Genomic DNA, 22405 nt, shown 5'->3' on the forward strand with positions numbered 1-22405 from the left:
CATCGATGAGAGAGAAACATCGATCAGCTGCCTCCTGCACACCCTCCACTGGGGATGTGCTTGCAACCAAGGTACATTCCCTTGACCGGAATCGAACCCGGGACCCTTGAGTCCGAAGGCTGATGCTCTATCCACTGAGCCAAACCGGTTAGGGCCAGTAATAGTAACTTTTATAATTATCCATGTATTTATTGTAGCTAAGATCTTTATTGCTTCATATGACTTTTAGTTACTGTCTAGTGTCCTTTTATTTCAAACGGCAGCACTCCTTTTAGCACATCTTGTAGGGCAAGTCTAGTCATTAGTAAAACTCCTCAGTTTTTGTTTTTCTGAAAATGTCTTAATTTCTGTGTCAGTTGTGAAGGTTTGTTTAGCTGTAAATAGACTAGTTGGTTGACAGATTTTTTTTTCTTTAAGCATTTTAAATTATATTAGCTCTATGCCTCTGTCCTCCAAAGTTTCTGATGAGAAAGCTGCTGATAATATTATTGGAGGTCATTGGCATATGATGAGTTACACCTTTCTTTGGTGTTTTCAATAATCTTTGTCTTTGACCTTTGACAATATGATTATAATGTGTTGTGGTATGGATCTCTGAGTTTATCATACATGGATTTTTCTTGGACATTTACAGCTATGTCTTTCATCAAATTTGGGAAACTCTTGGTCTTTATTTTTTCAAATAATCTCTCTGCCCTTTCTCTCTTTTTCCTTCTCATAGGACTCCTACAATGCATATATTGGTCCTTTTAACAGGTTCCGTTGGCTCTGTTAACTTTTCCTCAATCTTTCTGTTCCTCAGACTTAATAATTTCAGTTGTCCTATCTTCATGTTCATGGATTGTTTCTGCTGGCTGCTAAAAGTTGCCTTTGAATTCCTCTAGTGAAATTTTCATTTCTGTTATTGTACTTTTCAGCTCCAGAGTTTCTTTTTGATTTCTTTTTTAGGTTTTTAATTTCTTTATTGACATTTCCATTTTGTTCATATATCATTTTCTTGATATTCTCGATGTCTTCCTTTAGTTCGTTGAGCATTTATCAGTTGTTTTTAAATCTGGTCATTCTTTGGGACAGTTTCTGTTGGTTTATTTTTTGTTTCCTTTTCAATGAGTGATATGTTTCTAGTTCCTGTATGCCTTGTGATTTTTGTTGTTGTTGAGACCTGGAACTTTTAATCTAATCTTGTGCTAACTCTGGAAGTCAGATTTTCCCCATTTCCCAGGGTTTACATTTTCTGTTTTGTTTTTTTTATTGCTGTGTGCTGTCTCCAAGCAAAGTATCAGTCTGAAGTGTAAGTTTAAGGTCTTTTCAGGTTTTTTTATGAGCCTCTGATTTTACCTCAGCATGAACAGTGATTTTCTTATTTTCCCCATATATGCAGGCGCTTTTGAATGTCCTAATCTTTAATTTCTAGCTCCTAAAAGGGGAAAACTAGAACAATGAATCAGGGTGTGTGTTGGTCCTTTACATCCCTTGGAATTCACATCAACTTGATAGGGAGGAGCTTTTAACAATGCAGTGTGTGTGTAACAATGACTGCCTGTTTCTGTGCCAGTAACTTTTGTGATCAGAAGCAGCATTTGGAGAGACACAGATCCCTAGTTTTTGGAGGGCAGGGTTTAATTGCCCACTCTGGCCTCTGCAAGCTGCATGTAAGTGCTCTGCAGTGGCTGGCAGCTGTGAACATGATCCCAGAACAATTTAATGTAACTACCATCAAAATCAGCATATAGAATAGTTCCATCACTTGTAAAAACTCTTCATGCTGTCACTTTGGAGGGACACCTTTCCATATCCCTAATCATTAGCAACCACTAGTTCAGCTGTGGGCAAACTACGGCCCGCGGGCCGGATCCAGCCCGTTTGAAATGAATAAAACTAAAAAAAAAAAAAAAAAAAAAGACCGTACCCTTTTATGTAATGATGTTTACTTTGAATTTATATTAGTTCACACAAACACTCCATCCATGCTTTTGTTCCGGCCCTCTGGTCCAGTTTAAGAACCCATTGTGGCCCTCGAGTCAAAAAGTTTGCCCACCCCTGCACTAGTTGGTTGTTTGTCACTATAGTTTTGTTGATTAGGAAATGCCATCTAAATGAAACCCTATAGTATGAAACCTGTTGAATTTGGCTTTGTTAACTTGGTATAATGCCTTTGAGATTTATTCAGGTTGTTACATGTGTTAATTGTTCATTTTTATTGCTGAGTGGCTTTCCATGATATGTATGTACCACAGTTTGTTTATTCATTCTCCTATTGAAGGGCATCTTGGCTGATTCCCGACTTGGCTGCTATGAATAGGATTGCTATGAATATCTGTGTAAAGGTTTTTGTGTAAACCTTAGTTTTTATCTCAGTAGGGAAAGTATCCAGGAGCAGGATTATTGGGTCATATGATAAGGGTACTTTTTAAACTTTTAAGAAGATTTAGAAGAAACTTCCAAATTGTTTTCACATTTCCAACAATGTAATATGAGAGTTCCAGTTTCTCCATAGTCTCTCCAACATTTGTTATTCTTCTTATTTTTATTTTATCAATTCTAATTTGTGAGAAGTTGTGCCTTATAGTGGGTGCTTATTTGGAGATTATATATATATATATATATATATATCTGTTTAAGTTTTCTAACCCTTTTTGTAATTGTGTTGTTTGTTTTCTTATTATTGAGCGTGAGTGTTATCTATATATTCTAGATAAAAGTCCTCTTTTAGATATGTGCTTTGCAAATAATTTCTCCTATTCTATAGCTTGTCTTTTCATTTTCTTCAAAGTATCTTTCACAGAGCAAAATTTTAAAATTCTGATTAAGTTCAATTTATCATTTTAAAAAATATACAGCAAGTCCTCACTTAACATCATCTATAGTCTGCGACTTTAGGTGAAACAATGTATAATGAAATGAATTTTACTGTGGGCTAATTGATACAAACACAAGTTTCTATGGTATTGCATCCATGTTGCAATGAAACAACATTATTCGAGGACCTGCTGTGTTTTTGGTGTCATGTTTAAGAACTATTTGCCTAACTAAAGGTTATGCAGACTTCCTCCCATGTTTTTTTCTAAATGTTTTATAATTTTACATTTTCTATTTAGACTTATGACTTAGCTTTTATGTAAGTCATTAGGTTTAGGTTAGTTGCATTACTAGTTGTACCAATTAATAATGCGGATTTTTTTCAATAGATGGAGTTACACATATGTTAATATATATGTGATTTGATATGTATGCTATTTTGTTGTATTGACAGCAGGCTTCAAAACTTCATAGGTCAAATTTTCTGAAGGTGTTAACATAGGTATTTTTACACTTAAAAATGTCAAGTGTCAAATTTCATGCCAAAAAAAAAAGAAAGAACATTTATGGGAAGTTTTAATTCATTACTTTATTTTGAAGAAAAGTGCTGCTGAAAGTTATCGTATACTTCGGGAAGCTTATGGTGAACATGCTCCATCTCAAGATACTTGTGAACGCTGGTTTAACCCCTAGAGTGCCGGGGAGCACAATCGCCCGCCTCCTGTCTTTTGCCAAAAGTGCCGGGAGCGCTATTACGCTCCTCCTGCAGTGTCACTATTAGGTGCTAGTAGCTCACTCTTTATTGACAGATGGCACCTAAGTGCAGGTTACTTATGATGCCACATGTTTGTAGTTCTAAAATTGACCACTGGCATTTATCTGTCTAATTTTTTACATGTACTTGTGATTCATAATTTTTTTTCCTAAACTGCTGTAAAATCAGCAAAAATGCCTTGGCAATTTTAGCATAGTTCCTAGGATATTGGTTGGCACTCAAAGGGTTAAATGCTTTAAAAGTGATGATTTCGATGTGAAAGACAACGAATGTCCAGGTCAACCACAAAGTTTGAAGACCAACAATTACAAGCATTATTGGGTGAAGATGCGTGTCAAACTCAAAAACAACTTGCAGAAAGATTAAACGTTGCTTAGCAAACAATTCCAGTCATTTACAAGCAACGGGAAAGATTTTAAAGGAAGGCAAATGGGTGCCACATCAAATGAACGAAAGACAAATGGAAAACCAAAAAGTCATCAGTAAAATGTTGCTGCAACGGCACCAAAGAAAGTCTTTTTTGCATCAGATTGTGACTGGCAATGAAAAGTGGATTTATTTTGAGAATCCCAAATGCACAAAATCATGGGTTGATCATCAACCATCAACATTGACTGCAAGGCCAAATCGATTCGGAAAGAAGACAATGCTCTGTGTTTAGTGGGATCAGGAAAGTGTGGTGTATTATGAGCGTCTAAAACCAGGTGAAACCATTAATACTGATCGGTACTGACAACAAATAATCAATTTGAGCCACGCTTGGATCGTGAAATGACCAGAATGGGCCAGAAGACACAGCAAAGTAATTTTGCTTCATGATAACGCACCATCACACATTTCAAAACCAGTTAAAGACATGTTAAAAGATCTTGCTGGGAAGGATTAATGCACGCGTTGTATTCATCAGACCTTGCTCCTTCAGATTACTACTTGTTCCAATTGATGGCACACACACTTTCTGAGCAGCACTTCAAAATGTACGAAGAAGTGGAAAATTGGGTCTCTGAATGGTTTGCCTCAAAACAAGAGAAGTTCTATTGGGACAGTATTCACCAAATACCTGAAAGATGGGGAAATATGTAGCGATGGACATTACTTTGAATAAGGCACTTTTGATATATCTCTTGAAATTATCGTGTTTTCTTTGATTATAAAATCTGCCATTATTAACTGGTACACCTAGTATCTAATCTAATAATAGGAGGAATATGCAAATTTGTCCTTTACAGTATAATGTCATGACCGATCAACAGGCTGTGTCCCCCCCCCCTCCCCCCGCCCCTCAGGCAGCTGCAAGGCCCGGGGTAGGATAGGATAAGATAGGCGCAGGAATGGAAAAGGGAAGGAAACTACATGCAGAAGGGGGTAGCAACTGCGGGGGGACGGGGGGGGGGGGAGGGAGAGGGCAGAGCAGGTGCGCCTGGCGAGGGTGCAGGTGGCGTGGAGTGGGAAGCCCCACCCAGAGGCGGGAGGAGGGCAGTGGTGGCTGGCAGCAGGGAGGCACCCATGGTCCAGAATGGAGTGGAGGACTGTCCGAGGCCTTCTGGGCAGAGGTGCTCCTGCTCTGTGCAGCAGCACCCGGCTGCGCCTGCCTCGGCCACCCTTGCTGGGCCAGGTGTCCTGGGCAGGGAATGGGAGCAGGACAGCGGTGAGGAGGCCAGGGAAGTGGGGGTGGTGAACACCTGGCCGGGGCTGAGCCTGGGCTGCAAGTTAGCGCCCCTCCCTGTCCCGCGCCCCCCCCCCCCCCCCCCCCCCGCAACAGAAGCTTTAAGAAGGGAAGGAGGGAGGGAAGAACTTTATAAAGGAGTCAGTAGTGAGAATTAAAGAAGGAAAGAAGCTGTATGAGTGAACTGTAGGAGCTATAATGAAAATCAAATATAGTTGTGTACTAGGGACAGAATTTAAAAGTAAGAGTCAGAAAAGAAAAAAAGATAAATAATAGTGAATAATTAGGCAGGTAGATAGATATTAAAACAGTGGAAGTAAGTAGTGAAGGATGTGGATGAGAAAGAGGGAGGGAAGAAAAGTTTTAAAGGGGAGATAGTAGAGCTTAAAAGGAGAATGGGAGAAGGAAGAAATGGGGGAGGGAGCAGAGCAGGTTTAAGGAGGACGTGAAGAAAAAAATTAAGGTGAGAAAAAAGGAAAAGGGGAGGGAGGGAGGGAGTAAAGATAAAGGAAAGAAGGAATGTGGAGAGGGAGAGAGGTTAGGCGAAAGATGGGAAGGAGGATGATGAAATAGAAGTAGGAAATAAGGAGGAAAGAAAAGTTTATAAATGAGTCAGTAGGAAAAAGTGTTACATAAAGAAGAGAAAAATTGTGACAGGAAGAAGCTAATAAGAAAGCCAAATACAATTTGTTTGTGAAGGGGATAAGATTTTTAAAAAAAGTTAATAGGGGCAACCAGGCTGGCAGGGGAGGGCAGTTAGGGGGATCAGGCAGGCAGGCAGAGTGGTTAGAGCAGGCAGGTAGGTGAGCAGTTAGGAGCCAGAGGTTCCGTATTGTGATAGGGATCGGGCCTAAACTGGCAGTTGGACATCCCCCGAGGGCCCCCAGGTTGGAGAGGGTGCAGGTCAGGTCAGGCTGAGGGACCCCCCCCCTCCCGTTCATGAATTTCATGCACCGGGCCTCTAGTATTACATATTATGTACAATTGTTCTAATACCCTCCTTTGAAGAGGCCGTGCCTTCTCCATTGAATTGCTTTTCCATTATTGTGAAAAGTCAAATGACTTATATCAGTGAGGATTTCTTTTTGGATTATTCTGTTTCATTGCTCAATATCTTTTCTTAGCCAGTATTGCATTATTTTGATTGCTGTAACTTTACATTGTAAACCTTATAAACAGGTAGTGCGATTTCTTCATCTTTCTTCCTCATTTTTGAAATAATTTTAGTTATTTTACTTTCCTTACCCTTCCAAATACGTTTTGGAATTGGTTTACCTGTATCTACAAAATATCTTGATGGGATTTTGATCATAATTGCATTGAATCTTTAGATCATTTTGGTAAGAGTGGACATCATTGCTATGTAGAGACTTTCAATCCTTGAACACGGTATGGCTTTCATCATTTAGTGTGATGTGTGGGCAAGTAATATTTTTTAGATACCCTTTATCAGGTTGAGGACATTCCCTACTATTTCCAGTTTGTTGGTATTTTTATCATGAATTGATGTTGAATTTTGAGAAATGTCTTTTTTATATCAATTAATATGATTATATACTTTTTTAATTCTTTAAACTGTTAATTTGAGGGATTTTATTAATTTAATTTCAAATATTGAATCAACTTTTTATTATAAGGACAAACCCCACATGGTGATCAAATATTTATTATTTTTATATTTTATTATATTTAACATTTTATTGAGGATTTTTGTGTCTGCATTCATGAAGGATATTAGATTAGTCTTAGTTTTCTTTCTGCCCCTCCTTTGTTGGTACATTCTATGTGTGGGTTTGGTATCTGGTTAATAATAATCTCATAAAAGGAGTTGAGAAATGTTTCCCTCTCTTTTCTTTCCTGGACATTTTATAAATATTTGATAGAATTGATCACTGAAACCATCTAGGTCTGTGGATTTCTTATTTAGAAGATTTTAAGTATGAATTCAATTTCTGTAATTTCTGTAATCGGGTTATCTACTTTATCGAGCATGAGTTTTGGTAATTTGTGGTTTCAGTGGAAATTTGCCATTTTATCTAAGTTCTCAAATTTTATGTGCATAGAAATCTTCATAGTATCCCACTTATTATTCCTTTAATTTCCTGGAGGTCTGTAGTGATATCCCTTCATTCCCTTCTGATATTGGTACTTTATTTCTTCTCTCTTTTTATTCATGTTATTCTGTCTAGAGTTTTATTAATTTTTTTGATTTTTTTAAAGACAAACTTTTTGTTTTATTGATACTCTCTATTGTTTTTGTTTTTAATTTCATTTGTTTCATCCTTATCTTTATTTCATTTCTTCTGCTTGCTTTGGGTTAATTTGGTCTTTTCTTGTGGATTCTTAAGGTGGAAGTTTGGGTTCCTGATTTGAGACCATTCCTTTTTTTCTAAAGTAATAATTAAATATTTTATCCTTTTTGATATGTTGTATTTTATTTTTGTGCAGTTCATAATCTACATATATAAAAGCCTAAGCAACCATCCTACGGTTTGTTCGCCTGGTAGCTATGACGCACAATGACCACCAGGGGGCAGATGCTCCGGCCAGTAGAGGAGGGAGCCCGATTCCTCGTGGAATCAGCCATGAGTTAGGTTGCTGCTGGGACACTTTCGGCCCTGAATCTGCTACACCTGCACCCTGGACCCAGAGAGGAGGGAGCCCGATTCCAGGGTGCGTCACCTGAGAACCGCCCTCTCACAATCTAAGACCCCTTGGGGATGTCGGAGAGCCGGTTTCAGCCCGATCCCCGCAGGCCAGGCTGATCCCTGCAGGCCAGGCCGAGGGACCTCACCAGTGCACAGCGTGCACTGGGCCTCTAGGATTATATAATTTCCTTTGAGAATTATTCTCTATGGATTTGTCTTTGTAGCCACTTGTACAGTTTGTCATGTATTCCATATCTTTTGGTTCTTGGTTTTAATCAGGTGCTAAATTGAAATATAAATAATCACAAGAAGGCTTTGACAGCTTTATTTGTGGTTATGAATAATAATGTGACATTTGTTTGCATTACTTTATTAAAGATAATAATAGCTATCATGTATTAAATGCATACTATGCCTAGCCACTAGGTTGATCACTTTATGTAACCATATCTCATTAAATTATCCCAGCAACCATTTCAGCCAGGTACTATTATTAGACCTATTTTAATATTGAGGAAACTGACACACATATTTTAAGTGACTTGTTCAGAGTCACTAGGCCAGTAAGTGACTCTGTCTTACTATACCATGTATCTTACTATGTACCATGTACTTTTCTGAGTACTTTATACATATTGACTCTTTATAATAATCTGGAGTTGGTACTATTATGTTTCCATTGTGCAAATGAGGAAACTCTCACAGGACCTTCTAGTGGCCCATTATCCATTTGTCATACCCAGTAGAAATGTGGGTGTCAGGCTGGAGGTGGGTGTAAAGTGAAATCAAAAGCCTTGTCCTCTGATGTGGTCAGGTGCTTACCTGTTAGACTGTGCCCTGGGTCAGTAGGGGGCATTTGCACTGTGTAATTGGGACAGTTTTACCACAAAAGACACAAGGGGTTCTAGTGTCTTTCAGCATGACCCTCCCTGCCCAGAATTTTTTCCTACGTGGCTTGTAGTCTAACACTCTCACTCATCCTTCTCTCTCTCTCTCTCTCTCTCTCTCTCTCTCTCTCTCTCTCTCTCTCTCTCTCACACACACACACACACACACACACTGAACATGTGTAATGATCATGTCATGGATTTGAAGCAGGGTACAGTGGCCAAAGCATAAGCTTGAAACTTGAGGAAACCTGTGTATGATCTTGGGCAAGTCACTTAATCACTTAGTACTTTGGTTATCTCAGCTATGCAATTGAAGAAGATAATTATAATAAAACCTGTGAGGATTAAATGAGATGATTCATTTGAATAATTAGCCCGGTGATTGGCATATTGAAATACTCAATACATGTTAGGTATTTTTGTAATTATTGATATGCAAGATCTTTTTATGTGTTTTGTATAATTCTTTAGCATGTATGTAACTTGTGAAACTGAATTTTGAGGACTCAAAAAATCCTGTCTATATCTAGGAAATTTATCAGTTTTTTATTATTTTTTTATATATATATTTTATTGATTTTTTAAAGAGAGGAAGGGAGAGGGATAGAGAGTTAGAAACATTGATGAGAGAGAAACATCCATCAGCTGTCTCCTGCACACTCCCCACTGGGGATGTGCCCGCAACCAAGGTACATGCCCTTGACCAGAATCGAACCTGGGACCCTTCAGTCTCCAGCCCGATGCTCTATCCAGTGAGCCAAACTGGCTAGGGCTTATCAGTTTTTTAAATCTTGATGTTGGTTTTATCTTCTTTATCTTTGGCCTTCCACAATCCAGTTTCATCATCCTCAAGATTCAACATTTGGTTCCCCAATTTCTAATTGGCCTTGTGTAAATGCCAGCATTTAAGGCAAATGGCAAAGACTGGCACCACTGTCCCTTATGCTGAGTACATTATACAGAGTGTTATGCTGTGTCTGTCACATAGGAGGGGAAGACTTAGGCCAGACTCTACTTTACCTGAGGCCTAGGATGGCTGGCAATGACCCCTGGTCTGGGCACTGAGGCTTGAGCCAGAGTTTTCAGCAGTCACTTTCTCAGAGCATGCAGTATCCCTATGACCCTGTTGTAAAAGCATTGTGACCTGGCCAGCCTTGGGAGTTAGGAGTGGCATTGTATTGGTGTGCTTCCTCCCTTTGATGGACCAAGCCAAGTCCTGGTGAACTATAGGACTGTGATAGCCTGCCATGACTTAGGAGCATTCTCTTCTTGGTCATTCCCTGAAAGCATATTAAACCTTGGGCAGTGGATGTTGGAGGTGGCAGAGAGAACCCTTGAAGCCAAAAGGAAAAAGGAGCATCCCCAACTCTCTGCAAGAGGTCAGAAAGGCTCTGATAGAAAGCAGCGAGAGGGATATAAGAGTTTGGAGACTGGAGTCAGATAAACCTGGGTTTGAATCTTGGCCCTTAAGTGTGTTGTTTACCAGGTTACTTTGCTTCTTTGAATCTGGTTTTCTCATCAACAAAATGGGAAAAGTAATTATACCTTATCTCATGAGATTGCTGTAAAAATTAAGCAATGATGTTTATGTAAAGAGTTAATTAGATACTTTCCTAGAATATGTTAAGTGTGCATCACCACTGTCATTTTGGCTTTGGCAACAAGAACAGCAGTTAAGAAACACACTGGGAGAAATGAAAAGTAGGCTTGGGGCTTCTTTGTTATTCCCTTGGGTCTACTTTTAACTTCTGTTAATCTTAGGCACACATCTGTGAGCTCCAAGAGAAGAGTTAATGTCCTAGGGGTCTTCAAGGTATGGACTGCTTTTATATTCCTGGTATAGGAGAAATCCTGGTATCTCAGGGCCGCTGTGTTAGTGTGTGTGTGTGTAAGAGATGAAGGGAGTGAGAGAGGGAGAGGGGGAGGGAGAGACTTGAGATCTAGGAGGCATGTTGACTCAGCGGTGGTTATGTGTGACTCATCAAATCAGCTTTTCTTTAGGAAGAACAGACTGTCATTCTTCACTTCTCTCTTAGTAGTAAAGGACCATTTGCTTGTAATCATAGAGAAAGCTATTTAAATCTGTCTTCAGAGCCCTTTGCAAGTATAGTTTGTTTCTGATGTGGTTGTTCTTGAATTATAAGGGATTTCTAGTGTGTGTTTTAACAAGTTTGTTATTGGGAAGCAGTATCACTACACGACGCTGAAGTGACCACCTTCTCCCTGCCATCCCTTCCTTTGAAATCACATATACCAATATATAAAATAGATCAAAGGAAGGCTGGAAGGCTGCCACTTCTGCCCTCACCACCTTCTGTAGCAGCCCCTAAAAGCATTTCTAAGAAGGCGGGGGAACAGTTTGCAAAGCACTGCAGTCGGCCCTCTGGGTTGTACTGGCTTTTTTATGTCCAGGTTGCCATTTGGGGAAAAGGATTGGACATAGTCCCATAAAAAAGCAACTCTGTTATAAGAAATAGGTCTCTACTGTAATAACAGAGCACCTGGACACTGCAGCTTCCCTTTCTAATGTTGTCTGAGCTGCAGTAGTTGAAGCCATAGATTGGGGCTGACTGGATGATTTGGGAGATCAGAGCTCAACATGTAATGAAGTATTATAACCAAAGTTTGTTCGAAATGTGTTTGGGGGATTTTGAGGCAGTGATGATGCTCTTTAGAACATTTCAGTTAATACAAAATATGCAGCTTCTCATTTATAGTGCACATGTGCCAACTCCAATGCTCTTTTACATGGACAGCCATTGTTTACATTCTCTCCCATATGGTGTGGCATAACCTGTCTGCCTCTCCATCAGAGTCTGTATGTGACCTAGACTTTACTTTTCTTCTCCTCCAGGCTACAGATGCACATGTTGAATGGAGCTCTTCTGGCCTTGCTGTTTCCTGTGGTAAATACCCGGCTGGTAAGTAGTTTCTTCTAGGAGCATGCGAGCAACATACAAAGCAGCATTTGCTTACTACTTCATTTTGCATTGCTTGTCCTCATCCTTAGCTCATGTGCACATGTGAGTGTTAAAATAATATCTACATATACTTTACCTTTCAATAACATAGGTTTGAACTGTGCAGGTCCAGTTATATGTTGATTTTTAAAAATAAATAACATATAGTACTGTACATGTATTTTCTTGTCTTTATGATTTTAATAACATTTTCTTTTCTCTAGCTTACTTTATGGTAAGAAAACAATATTTTATACATAAAACATACACAATATGTGTTAATTGACTGTTTATGTTATTGGTTAGGCTTCAGTAGGCTATTAGTTAAGTTTTGGGGGAGTCAAAAGTTATACATGGATTTTTTGACTGCATGGGGGGCGTCACATCCCTAACCCCTGTGTTGTTCAAGGATCAACTGTATTTACTAGTAATTTTGAGATTTGATGCAGCCCTGTATGGATCAGTGGAACATGATGGAAATAGGAGCATTTTGTGGAACTCTGAGGCTTGCAATAGTGGTTTAGGCCAGAATCAGGACAGACCAAAAAGCCTACAGAAGCTTTTGGAGAGATTTGGTAGAGAGAAGGGAGACTGGGGACCCCACCCATTAAACAGAGGCTTCCAGATGTTTCTAAGGGTCTCTAGTGTGAACTCAGTCACATTGAACCAAGATAATCTGCTGGGAAGTTTCAAAGCCTATCTGCTTTGCCTAGGACCCCGTTGGGCAAGAATTAGATTCCTTCCTAACCCACAGGGAAGTCTGGGCCACACACATCCTCTGTGGCCAGCAGGTAGAATCCCACTGTGGCAGGAAGCTGAATGATAAACCAGCAGAGAGAGAAGCTAGAGCTACAGAGCTGGGTAGCAGGGCCGCATCCTCAGAGTCCCACATGTGGGAATGCAGAGGGATTAGAAGGCAATGTTAGAAAGCACAGGGAAGAAATCACTGATAAATTCTTCCTTTTGCTTTTCATTTGCATGATTTAAGTTTGCCTCATGCATTAAGATCACAGTTTAAATCTCAAGATGATAATTTTTCCTCTTTAGATAACATAGTTTACAAGGTATTTTCACATAACAGTTGTGTAATTTAGATAGAGCAAGTATTATAGCCTTTTGTCACAAAGAAAGAAACTGACATTCCGGGAGTTACACACACACATGCACCCACACACATGCATACACACGTGTGCATGCACACACACATGCACACATGGGAGCTTAAGCCTCCAGATCCTATGACCACAATTATACTCTCACTCTCTCTGAGAATTTAGTCACTCCCTCTCCACAAATACTCATGTATATTCTTATGATTGTCATAATTTTCTAGATGCATATTATACATCAATAGAAATTAAAAGGAAAATTATTCATTTAAGCAGTGGTTTTGAACTCTCAGTATGTTCTAGGCTCACCTAGGGGTGCTGGAAAAAAACAAACAAACTAACAAATAAAACAATTAAAAATTTTTGAAGCCCTGTCTCCCTCCCCAATGCCTCAGATTACAGTTCTGAATTTTTGGCCTGTGATGCAGCCTGGGTACAGTATTTTAAAAAGTCCCTTCTAACATGGAGCTGCAGTTAGAGCCACTGATTTTGTGCAATGGTTCTGAAACAATGTCCATAGCAATAACCTAAAGGAATGGCTGAAAAATGAGGTTTGCTAGTCCTGGATGGTGGCTCAGTTGGTTGGAATGTAGTCCCATGCACGAGAAGGTATCAGGTTTGATTCTGGTCAGGGCACATATCTAGGTTGTGGGTTCAATCCCCAGTGGTTGGGGTGTCTATGGGAGGCAACTGATCAATGTTTTCTCTCACACATAGATGTTTCTTTCATTTCTTTCTCTCTTTCTCTTTCTCTTCCTCCCTCTCTTCCTCCCTCCCTCCCTCCCTCCCTCTCCCTTCCTCTCTCAAATCAATAAAAACATATCCTTGGGTCAAGATTTTTTTTTTTTTTAAAAAAAGAGATTTGGCAGACCCCATCCCCAGAAAGTCTGATAGAGAGGGTCTGGGGTAATGCCAGGGAATGCTTATTGCATGAGCCCTCAGACCAGTCTTGGAAAATCAGTGTCACTAAAAATTCTAAGTTACTTTGTGTGTAACTCAAAGTGTGGTCTGATGATCAGCTTCAGGTGGCTGCTGCTTGTTAGAAATGCAAAATTTCAGGACCCACCTCAGACCCACTGCATCAAAATCTGCATTTTAACAGGTTCCCCAGGTGGCTTATATGGCCTGGCTCCTTTCTTCCAAAGAGCACAAAGCACCTTATAGGTTGACCATTCAACCTCCGGAAGCTGGAAACACCACGGTGAAAGAGGGCAGGCCATATAACAACATCCTTGAACAACATCGTTTTCTTGAGATGCTGTAGGAACTTAACTCCTGTTTATATGAATGGATATGGCAAAATTGGTTTCATTATACATAATTTTGCTTAGAGTTGCAGAACCTATCAAAGATGTTAAATGAGGACTTACTGTATTGTCTCTGTCATAATAGGCCTGGCACATTAAGTTCAGTGTTCTCCTGTTAGCTGGGATCCGCAGGCAAGGCTGCTAACATAGGTACCTTTGCCCTCCCTTCTGCATTTCCCCATACTGTGTGACTGACTTGACTTCTCATGGTGAACTGTAGAATTAGAACTCCTTACTTTGTCTCAGAGCTATAGAGGATAATACCCAAGAATGGTGTAAATCAAACAAATTGAAAACACATTTCTTACTGGCTCAGGTTTGTGGAGCAGTGCTGGAGCTCAAGTTACTCCCTGCCTGTGGAGGTAACCTGCTAAGACAGGGAAGTGTATCCAGTTCTATCTTATTCCATCTCTCGAATCACCCTGCTACTGTTTTCTCAGGAGATTCCCAGGTCAGGAAGAGAGAAGTCTGCTCTCTTTCTCCATTTTTTTTAGCAGCTCTATCAGATTCAAGGAACAAATGGCATACCAGAAAATTATTCATAGAGTTAGTGATCTTGAATGTGAGTGCATCTAGCCCACAACTTTGGCCAAATAGCCTCTGCCATCAGTTGAGGTGGCTGTGGTTCCTCTAATTAGGTCACCTCTATCTCTCCTCTTAGTGGGTCCTTTCCCCTGAGAAAAGCCTAAATATTCTCCTTGCAGAACTACTGAGAATTAAACAGATGTTATGATTCCCATTGTGCAAGGTTGAAAATAAAGGCTTCAACAGGCCCATTCACATACCTGAAGTCAGAATGCTGGTGGTGATGTTTTCATTCAATCAATATTGTGTTACACCAAAGGTATATAGCTTCCCTTAGCCTGCTTATGTTTCCTTAGCCCTCTTTACATCAATAACAACAATAGCAGCTGACACTTGAGTGCTTACTATGTGTCTGGTACTATTCTAAGTCCTTTCCATTGACTAGTTTATTTAATCTTCACAATACACTTATGAAATAAGGTACTCATATTATCCCCATGATCAAGGTGCTAGTAGGGTTGTTTTCCTCTGAAGCCTCTCTCCTTGGCTTGCAGAGGGCCACCCTTTTGCTGCCTCTTCATATGGTCTTTCCTCTATGTACACATACCCTTGGTGTCTCTCTCTGTATCCAAATTTCCTCTTCTTATAACGTCACCTGTCAGATTGGATTAGGGTCCACCGTGATGGCCTCACTCTATCTCCAAATATAGTCACACTCTGAGGTACCAGGGATTAGGGCTTCAGCATATGAATTGGAGGGGGCATACAAGTCAATTCTTAACAGCTTTCCTACTCTATACAGAAAACAATGTTTCTCTCTCCTCCTCCCTTTCTTTCTTCTCCTTCCCTCCTTTCCTTTTTCCCTTTCCCCTTCTCCCCCTCTCTCATGGCACATTTGCTATATTTGTTATAATACCTAATACTTTCCAAGTAAATGTCAAGCTGTAGCCAACCAGCTTATCAAGAATGTTAAAGTAATGTTACCTTTTTTTTAGCTTTCAGCTGTCTTTTTTTATTTATTGTCTAAAGTTTTACATATGTCTCCTTTTTCCCCCACTTGACCCCCCCTCCCCAGCCATTCCCACCCAGGCACGCCCCCACCACCCCAGTGTCTGTGTCCATTGGTCATGCTAATATGCATGTATACAAGTCCTTTGGTTGCTCTCTAACCACTCCTCCCCTGCCATTTGTCTCTGGATCTATTCTTGTTCATCAAATAATGTTGATCATTATATCCCACATGTAAGTGATATCATGTGATATTTATCATTTTCCGACTGGCATATTTCGCTTAGCATAATGCTCTCCAGTTCTATCCATGCTGTTGCAAATGGTAAAAGTTCCTTCTTTTTTATAACAGCATATTATTCCATTGTGTAGATGTACCATAGTTTTTTAATCCACTCATCTGCTGATGGGCACTTAGATTGTTTGCATATTTTAGCTGTGACAAATTGTGCTGCTATGAACATAGGGGTGCATATATAATTTCTTTTTTTTATTTATTTACTTATTTATTATTAAATTTATTGTGGTGACATTGTTAATAGGATCAAATAGGTTTCAGGTATAAATTTCTATGTTACAAGATCTATATATTGCCCATCATCCAAGTCAACTCATTTTTAGTCACCATATATGCCGGGGTTCTTTTTTTAAAAAATTTTGTTTTATTGCTTAAAGTATTACAAAGAGTATTGCATATGTCTCCCCCCCCCCCCCCTTGACAATCCCCTGGCCTCCCCTACCCCCCAGTGTCTTATGTCCATTGGTCATGCTTATATGCATGCATACAAGTCCTTTGGTTGATCTCTTACTCCCCCTCCCGCCCCCCAACCCTCCCCATCCTTCCCACTGTAGTTTGACAGTCTGTTCGATGCTGCTCTGCCTCTGTATCTATTTTTGTTCATCAGTTTATACTGGTCTTTTTATCCATAAATGAGTGAAATCATGTGGTATTTTTCTTTCATTGACTGGCTTATTTCACGTAGCATAATGCTTTCCAGTTCCATCCATGCTGTTGCAAATGGTAAGAATTCCTTCTTTTTTATAGCAGCATAGTATTCCATTGTGTAGATGTACCACAGTTTTCTAATCCATTCATCTACTGATGGGCACTTAGGCTGTTTCTAGATCTTCACTATGATAAATTGTGCTGCTATGAACATAGGGATGCATATATCCTTTCTGATTGGTGTTTCTGGTTTCTTGGGATATAGGCCTAGAAGTGGGATTACTGGGTTAAATGGGAGTTCCATTTTTAACTTTTTGAGGAAACTCCATACTGTCTTCCACAGTGGGTGCACCAGTCTGCATTCCCACCAGCAGTGTATGAGAGTTCCTTTTCCTCCACATCCTCACCAGCACTTGTCATTTGTTGATTTGTTGATGATAGCCATTCAGACAGGTGTGAGATGGTATCTCATTGTTTTGATTTGCTTCTCTCGGATGATTAGTGACTTTGAGCATGTTTTCATATGTCTCTCAGCCTTCTGTATGTCCTCTTTCAAAAAGTGTCTATTTAGGTCCTTTGCCCATTTTTATTGGATCATTTATCTTCTCATCGTTAAGTTGTATGAGTTCTCTTTAAATTTTAAAGATTAAACCCTTATCTAAAATATCATTGGAAAATACTAGGTGTACCAGTAAATAATGTGGATTTTTTTCAATAAATGGAGTTACACATATGTTGATACATATGTGATTTGATATGTATGCTATTTTGTTGTATTGACAGCGAACTTCAAAACTTTATATATCAAATTTTCTGAACGTGTTAACATCATAGATATTATTATGCTTAAAAACGTCAAATTTCATGCCAAAAGAAGAGCATTTGTGGGAAATTTTAATTCATTGCTTTATTTTGAAGAAAAGTGCTGCTGAAAGTTATTGTACACTTCGGGAAGCTTATGGTGAATATGCTCCATCTCAAGATACTTGTGAACGCTGGTTTAAATGCTTTAAAAGTAATTATTTTGATGTGAAAGATAAAGAACGTCCAGGTCAACCAAAAAAGTTTGAAAACCAACAATTACAAGCATTATTGGGTGAAGATGCGTGTCAAACTCAAAAACAACTTGCAGAAAGATTAAACATTGCTCAGCAAACAATCTCCAGTCATTTACAAGCAATGGGAAAGATTTTAAAGGAAGGAAAATGGGTGCCACATCAACTGAATGAAAGACAAATGGAAAACCGAAAAGTCATCAGTAAAATGTTTCTTCGATGGCACCAAAGAAAGTCTTTTTTTGCATCAAGTTGTGACTGGCAATGAAAAGTGGATTTACTTTGAGAATCCCAAATGCACAAAATCATGGGTTGATCCAGGTCAACCATGAACATCGACTGCAAGGCCAAATCTCTTCAGAAAGAAGACAATGCTCTGTGTTTAGTGGGATCAGGAAGGTGGGGTGTATTATGAGCTTCTAAAACCAGGTTAAACCTTTAATACTGATCGCTACCGACAACAATCAATTTGAACCACGCTTTGATCATGATACAACCAGAATGTTCTAGAAGACACAGCAAAGTAATTTTGCTTCATGATAACGCACCATCACACATTTCAAAACCAGTTAAAGACACTTTAAAATATCTTGCCTGGGAAGTATTAATGCACGCGTTGTATTCATCAGACCTTGCTCCTTCAGATTACCACTTTTTCCAATCGATGGCATTTCATCATACTTTAGCACTTCAAAACATACAAAGATGTGGAAAATTGGGTCTCTGAATGGTTTGCCTCAAAACAAGAAAAGTTCTATTGGGACAGTATTCACCAAATACCTGAAAGATGGGGGAAATGTGTAGCTAGTGATGAACATTACTTTGAATAAAGCACTTTTGATATATCTCTTGAAATTATCGTGTTTTCTTTGATTAAAAAGTTCACATTTTTAATTGGTACACCTTATATGTTCTCCCATGCAGTGGGCTGTCTTGTTGTTTTGTTGATGGTTTCTTTTGCTGTGCAGAAGCTTTTTATTTTGATGCAGTCCCATTTGTTTATTTTCTCCTTAGACTCCATTGGCCTAGGAGCTGTGTCTGTAAAGGTATTGCTATGACATGTCTGCTATTTTGCTGCCTATGGAGTCTTGTAGGATTTTTATGGTTTCCTGTCTTACATTTAAGTCCTTTAGCCATTTTGAGTTTAGTTTTGTGTAAGTTGGTGATCTAGTTTCATTTTTTTGCATGTATCTGACCAAATTTCCCAACACAATTTATTGAAGAGACTGTCTTGACTCCATTGTATTGCCTCCTGAGTCAAATATTAATTGAGCATACTGGCTTGGGTTGATTTCTGGGTTCTCTGTTCTGTTCCATTGGTCTATATGTCTGTTCTTATGCCAGTAACAGGCAGTTTTGAGAACTGTGGCTTGGTAATATAGCTTGATATGTGGTATTATGATCCCTCCAACATTATTCTTCTTTCTCAGGATTGCTGTGGCTATTTGGGATCTTTTTTATTCCAGATGAATTTTTGGAGAGTATATTCTAGATCTTTGAAGTATACCATTGGTATTTTAATGGGGATTGCACTGAATCTATAGATTGCTTTGGGTAGAATGGAAATTATAGTGATGTTGATTCTACCAATTCATGAACATGGTATGTTCTTCCATCTGTTTATGTCTTCCTCTATCTTTTTTTTCAATGTCCTGTAGTTTTCCGAGTACAGGTTTTTTAACTCCTTAGTTAAGTGTATTCCTAGGAATCTTAAATTTTTTTGGTGCAATGGTAAATGGGATTTTTTTTTCATTTCTCTTTCTGTTAGTTCATTATTGATGTATAAAAAGGCCATAGATTTCTGGGTGTTAATTTTGTATCCTGCTACATTGCTGAATTCATTTATTAGGTCTAATAGTTTTTTTGATGGAGTCTTTGGGCTTTTCTATGTATAGTATCATGTCATCTGTGAATAAGGACAGTTTTACTTCTCCTTTTCCAATTTGGATGCCTTTTATTTCTTCTTCTTGTCTGATCACTGTGGTTAGCACTTCCAGTACTATATCGAACAGGAGAGGAGGTGAAAGTGGGCATCCCTGTCTTTTTCCCGTTCTCAGGGAAAATGAGTTTAGTTTTTGCTCATTGAGTATGATGTTGGCTGTAGGTTTGTCATATAATGCTTTTATTATGTTGAGGTATGAACCATCTGTTCCCATTTTCCTGAGAGTTTTTAGCAAGGAAGGATGTTGGATTTTTTCAAGTGCTTTTTCTGCATTGATTGATAAGCTTATGTGATTTTTGTCTCTCAGTTTGTTTATGTGATGTATCCCATTTATTGATTTACAGATATTGTACCATCCTTGCATCCCTGGAATAAATCCCACTTGGTCATGCTGTATGATATTTGTAATGTAATGCTGAATCTGATTTGCTGGAATTTTGTTGAGGATTTTAGCATCTATGTTCATCAAGGATATTGGCCTGTAGTTCTCTTTTTTTGTGGTGTCTTTTCTGGTTTTGGAGTTAGGGTATTGCTGGCTTTGTAGAATAAGCTTGGAAGTTTTGCTTCCTCTTGAATTTTTTGGAATAGTCTGAGGAGGATAGGTTTTAGTTTGTCTTTGAATGCTTGGTAGAACTCCCCTGTAAAACTGTTTGGTCCAGGGATTTTGTTTACTGGAAGATTTTTGATCACTTCTTCAATTTCTTCGGTAGTTATCATCTTATTCAGGTTTTTTGATTCATCCTGATTCAGTTTTGGGAGATTGTATTTTTCTAAGAATATGTCCATTTAGTCTGGGTTGTCCATTTTTTTGGAATAGAGTTGTTCATAGTATTTTTTCATAATCCTTTGTATTTCTGTGGAATGGATTGTTACTTCACTTCTTTCATTTCTGATTTTATTTGGGTCCTCTCTGCTTCTTGGTGAGCCTTGCTAGAGGTTCATCAATCTTTTTTTTTATCCTTTCAAAGAACCAGCTCTTGGTTTTGTTAATCTTTTTATTGTTTTATTGGTCTCTACGTCATTTATTTCTGTTCTGATATTTATGTCCTTCCTTCTGTGTACACTGGGCTTTTCTTGTTGCTCTCTTTCTAACTCTTTGAGTTGTAGGGTTAGATAATTTATTACCATTTTTTCTTGTTTTCTGAGGTAGGCCTGTGGAGCTATGAACTTCCTTCTCAGGACTGCTTTCACTGTGTCCCATATATTTTGGATTGTTGTGTTTTCATTGTCGTTTGTTGCCATGATGCTTTTTATTTCTGCTTTGATCTCTTTGGTAAACCAGTCATTGTTTAGGAGCATGCTATTTAACCTCCAGGTGTTTGAATTTTTTCATTGTTTTTATTGTAGTTGATTTTTAATTTTATGTCATTATAATCTGAAAAGATGTATGATATGATTTCTGTCTTCTTGAATTTGAAGAGACTTTGCCTGTGTCACAATATGTGGTCTGTCTTTGAAAATGACCCATGTGCGCTTGAGAAGGATGTATATTTTGTGGCTTCAGGGTGAAATGTTCTGAAGATGTCAATTAATTCCATCTGATCTAGTGAGTCATTTAGGATTAATGTTTCTTTGCTGATTTTTGTTTAAAGTATTTATCCAGTGATGTTAGTGGGGTATTAAAGTCCCCTACTATGACTGTATTGCTGTCAATCTCTCCAATCTCTTTATATCCTCCAGAAGTTTTTTATGTATTTGGGTGCTCCTGTATTGGGTGCATATATGTTTACCAGAGTTATATCTTCTTGTTGAATCACTCCCTTTAGTATTATGAAGTGGCCTTCCTTATCTTTTGTTATGGCCTTCATTTTGAGGTCTAATTTGCCAGATATAAGTATTGCTATCCCAGCTTTTTTTCTTCATTTCCATTTGCCTGAAAAACCTTTTTCCATCTCTTCACCATCAGTCTGTGGGAGTCCTTTGTTCTGAGGTGGGTCTCCTGTAGACAGCAGATATATGGGTCATGTTTCCTTATCCACTTAGCTACCCTATGTCTTTTGATTGGGGCATTTAATCCTTTAAAGGTTATTATTGATAGATATTTGTCACCATTTTTGTTCTTTATGCCTGTGTTCCTTCTTCTCGTCCTATTTCTTCTTTTTACAGCAGTCCCTTCAGCATTTCTTGCATTGCTGGTTTGGTGGTAGTAAACTCCCTTAGTCCTTTTTTTGTCTGTGAAGCTCCTGATTTCACCCTCAACTTTGATTGATAGCCTTGCTGGGCACAGTATTCTTGGATTCTGACCCTTCCTTTGCATGACTTTGTATATTTCATTCCATTCCCTTCTGTCCATATGTGTTTCTGTTGAGAAATCAGTTGATAGTCTGATGGAAGATCTCTTGTAGGTAACTTTCTGTTTCTTTAAATATATTTTATTGTTTTTTTACAGAGAGGAAGGGAGAGGGATAGAGAGTTAGAAACATCAATGAGAGAGAAACATCCACCAGCTGCCTCCTGAACACCTCCCAATGGGGATGTGCCCGCAACCAAGGTACATGCCCTTGACCGGAATCGAACCCAGGACCCCCCATTCTTCAGGCCAAGGCTCTATCCACTGAGCCAAACTAGTCAGGGCTCTTGTAGGTAACTTTCTGTCTCTCTTTGACAGCCTTTAACATTTTTACTTTGTCGTTGGTGTTTGCCAGCTTAATTATAATGTGTTCTGGTGTAGGTTTTTTTGGGTTCATCTTGTTTGGGACTCTGTGAGCTTCTTGGACTTGTGTGACTTTTTTCTTCTTCCCAATATCAGGGAAGTTTTCTGTCATAATTTCTTCA

At 38.9% G+C, this 22405-nt stretch overlaps 1 protein-coding gene across 1 annotated transcript in view; it reads left to right on the forward strand.

The window, feature by feature from the left end:
- The window catches only part of TMEM164 (transmembrane protein 164), a 214079-nt gene that overhangs the window by 112335 nt on the left and 79339 nt on the right, over window positions 1-22405 (forward strand). The window contains exon 4 of the mRNA XM_081115373.1: window positions 11633-11699. Coding sequence (XP_080971499.1) covers window positions 11633-11699 — 67 coding nt within the window. The remainder of the gene's footprint in view (window positions 1-11632; window positions 11700-22405) is intronic.

This window comes from Myotis nattereri, assembly GCF_964212035.1.
Source record: "Myotis nattereri genome assembly, chromosome: X".
NCBI classification, from domain to species: domain Eukaryota; kingdom Metazoa; phylum Chordata; class Mammalia; order Chiroptera; family Vespertilionidae; genus Myotis; species Myotis nattereri.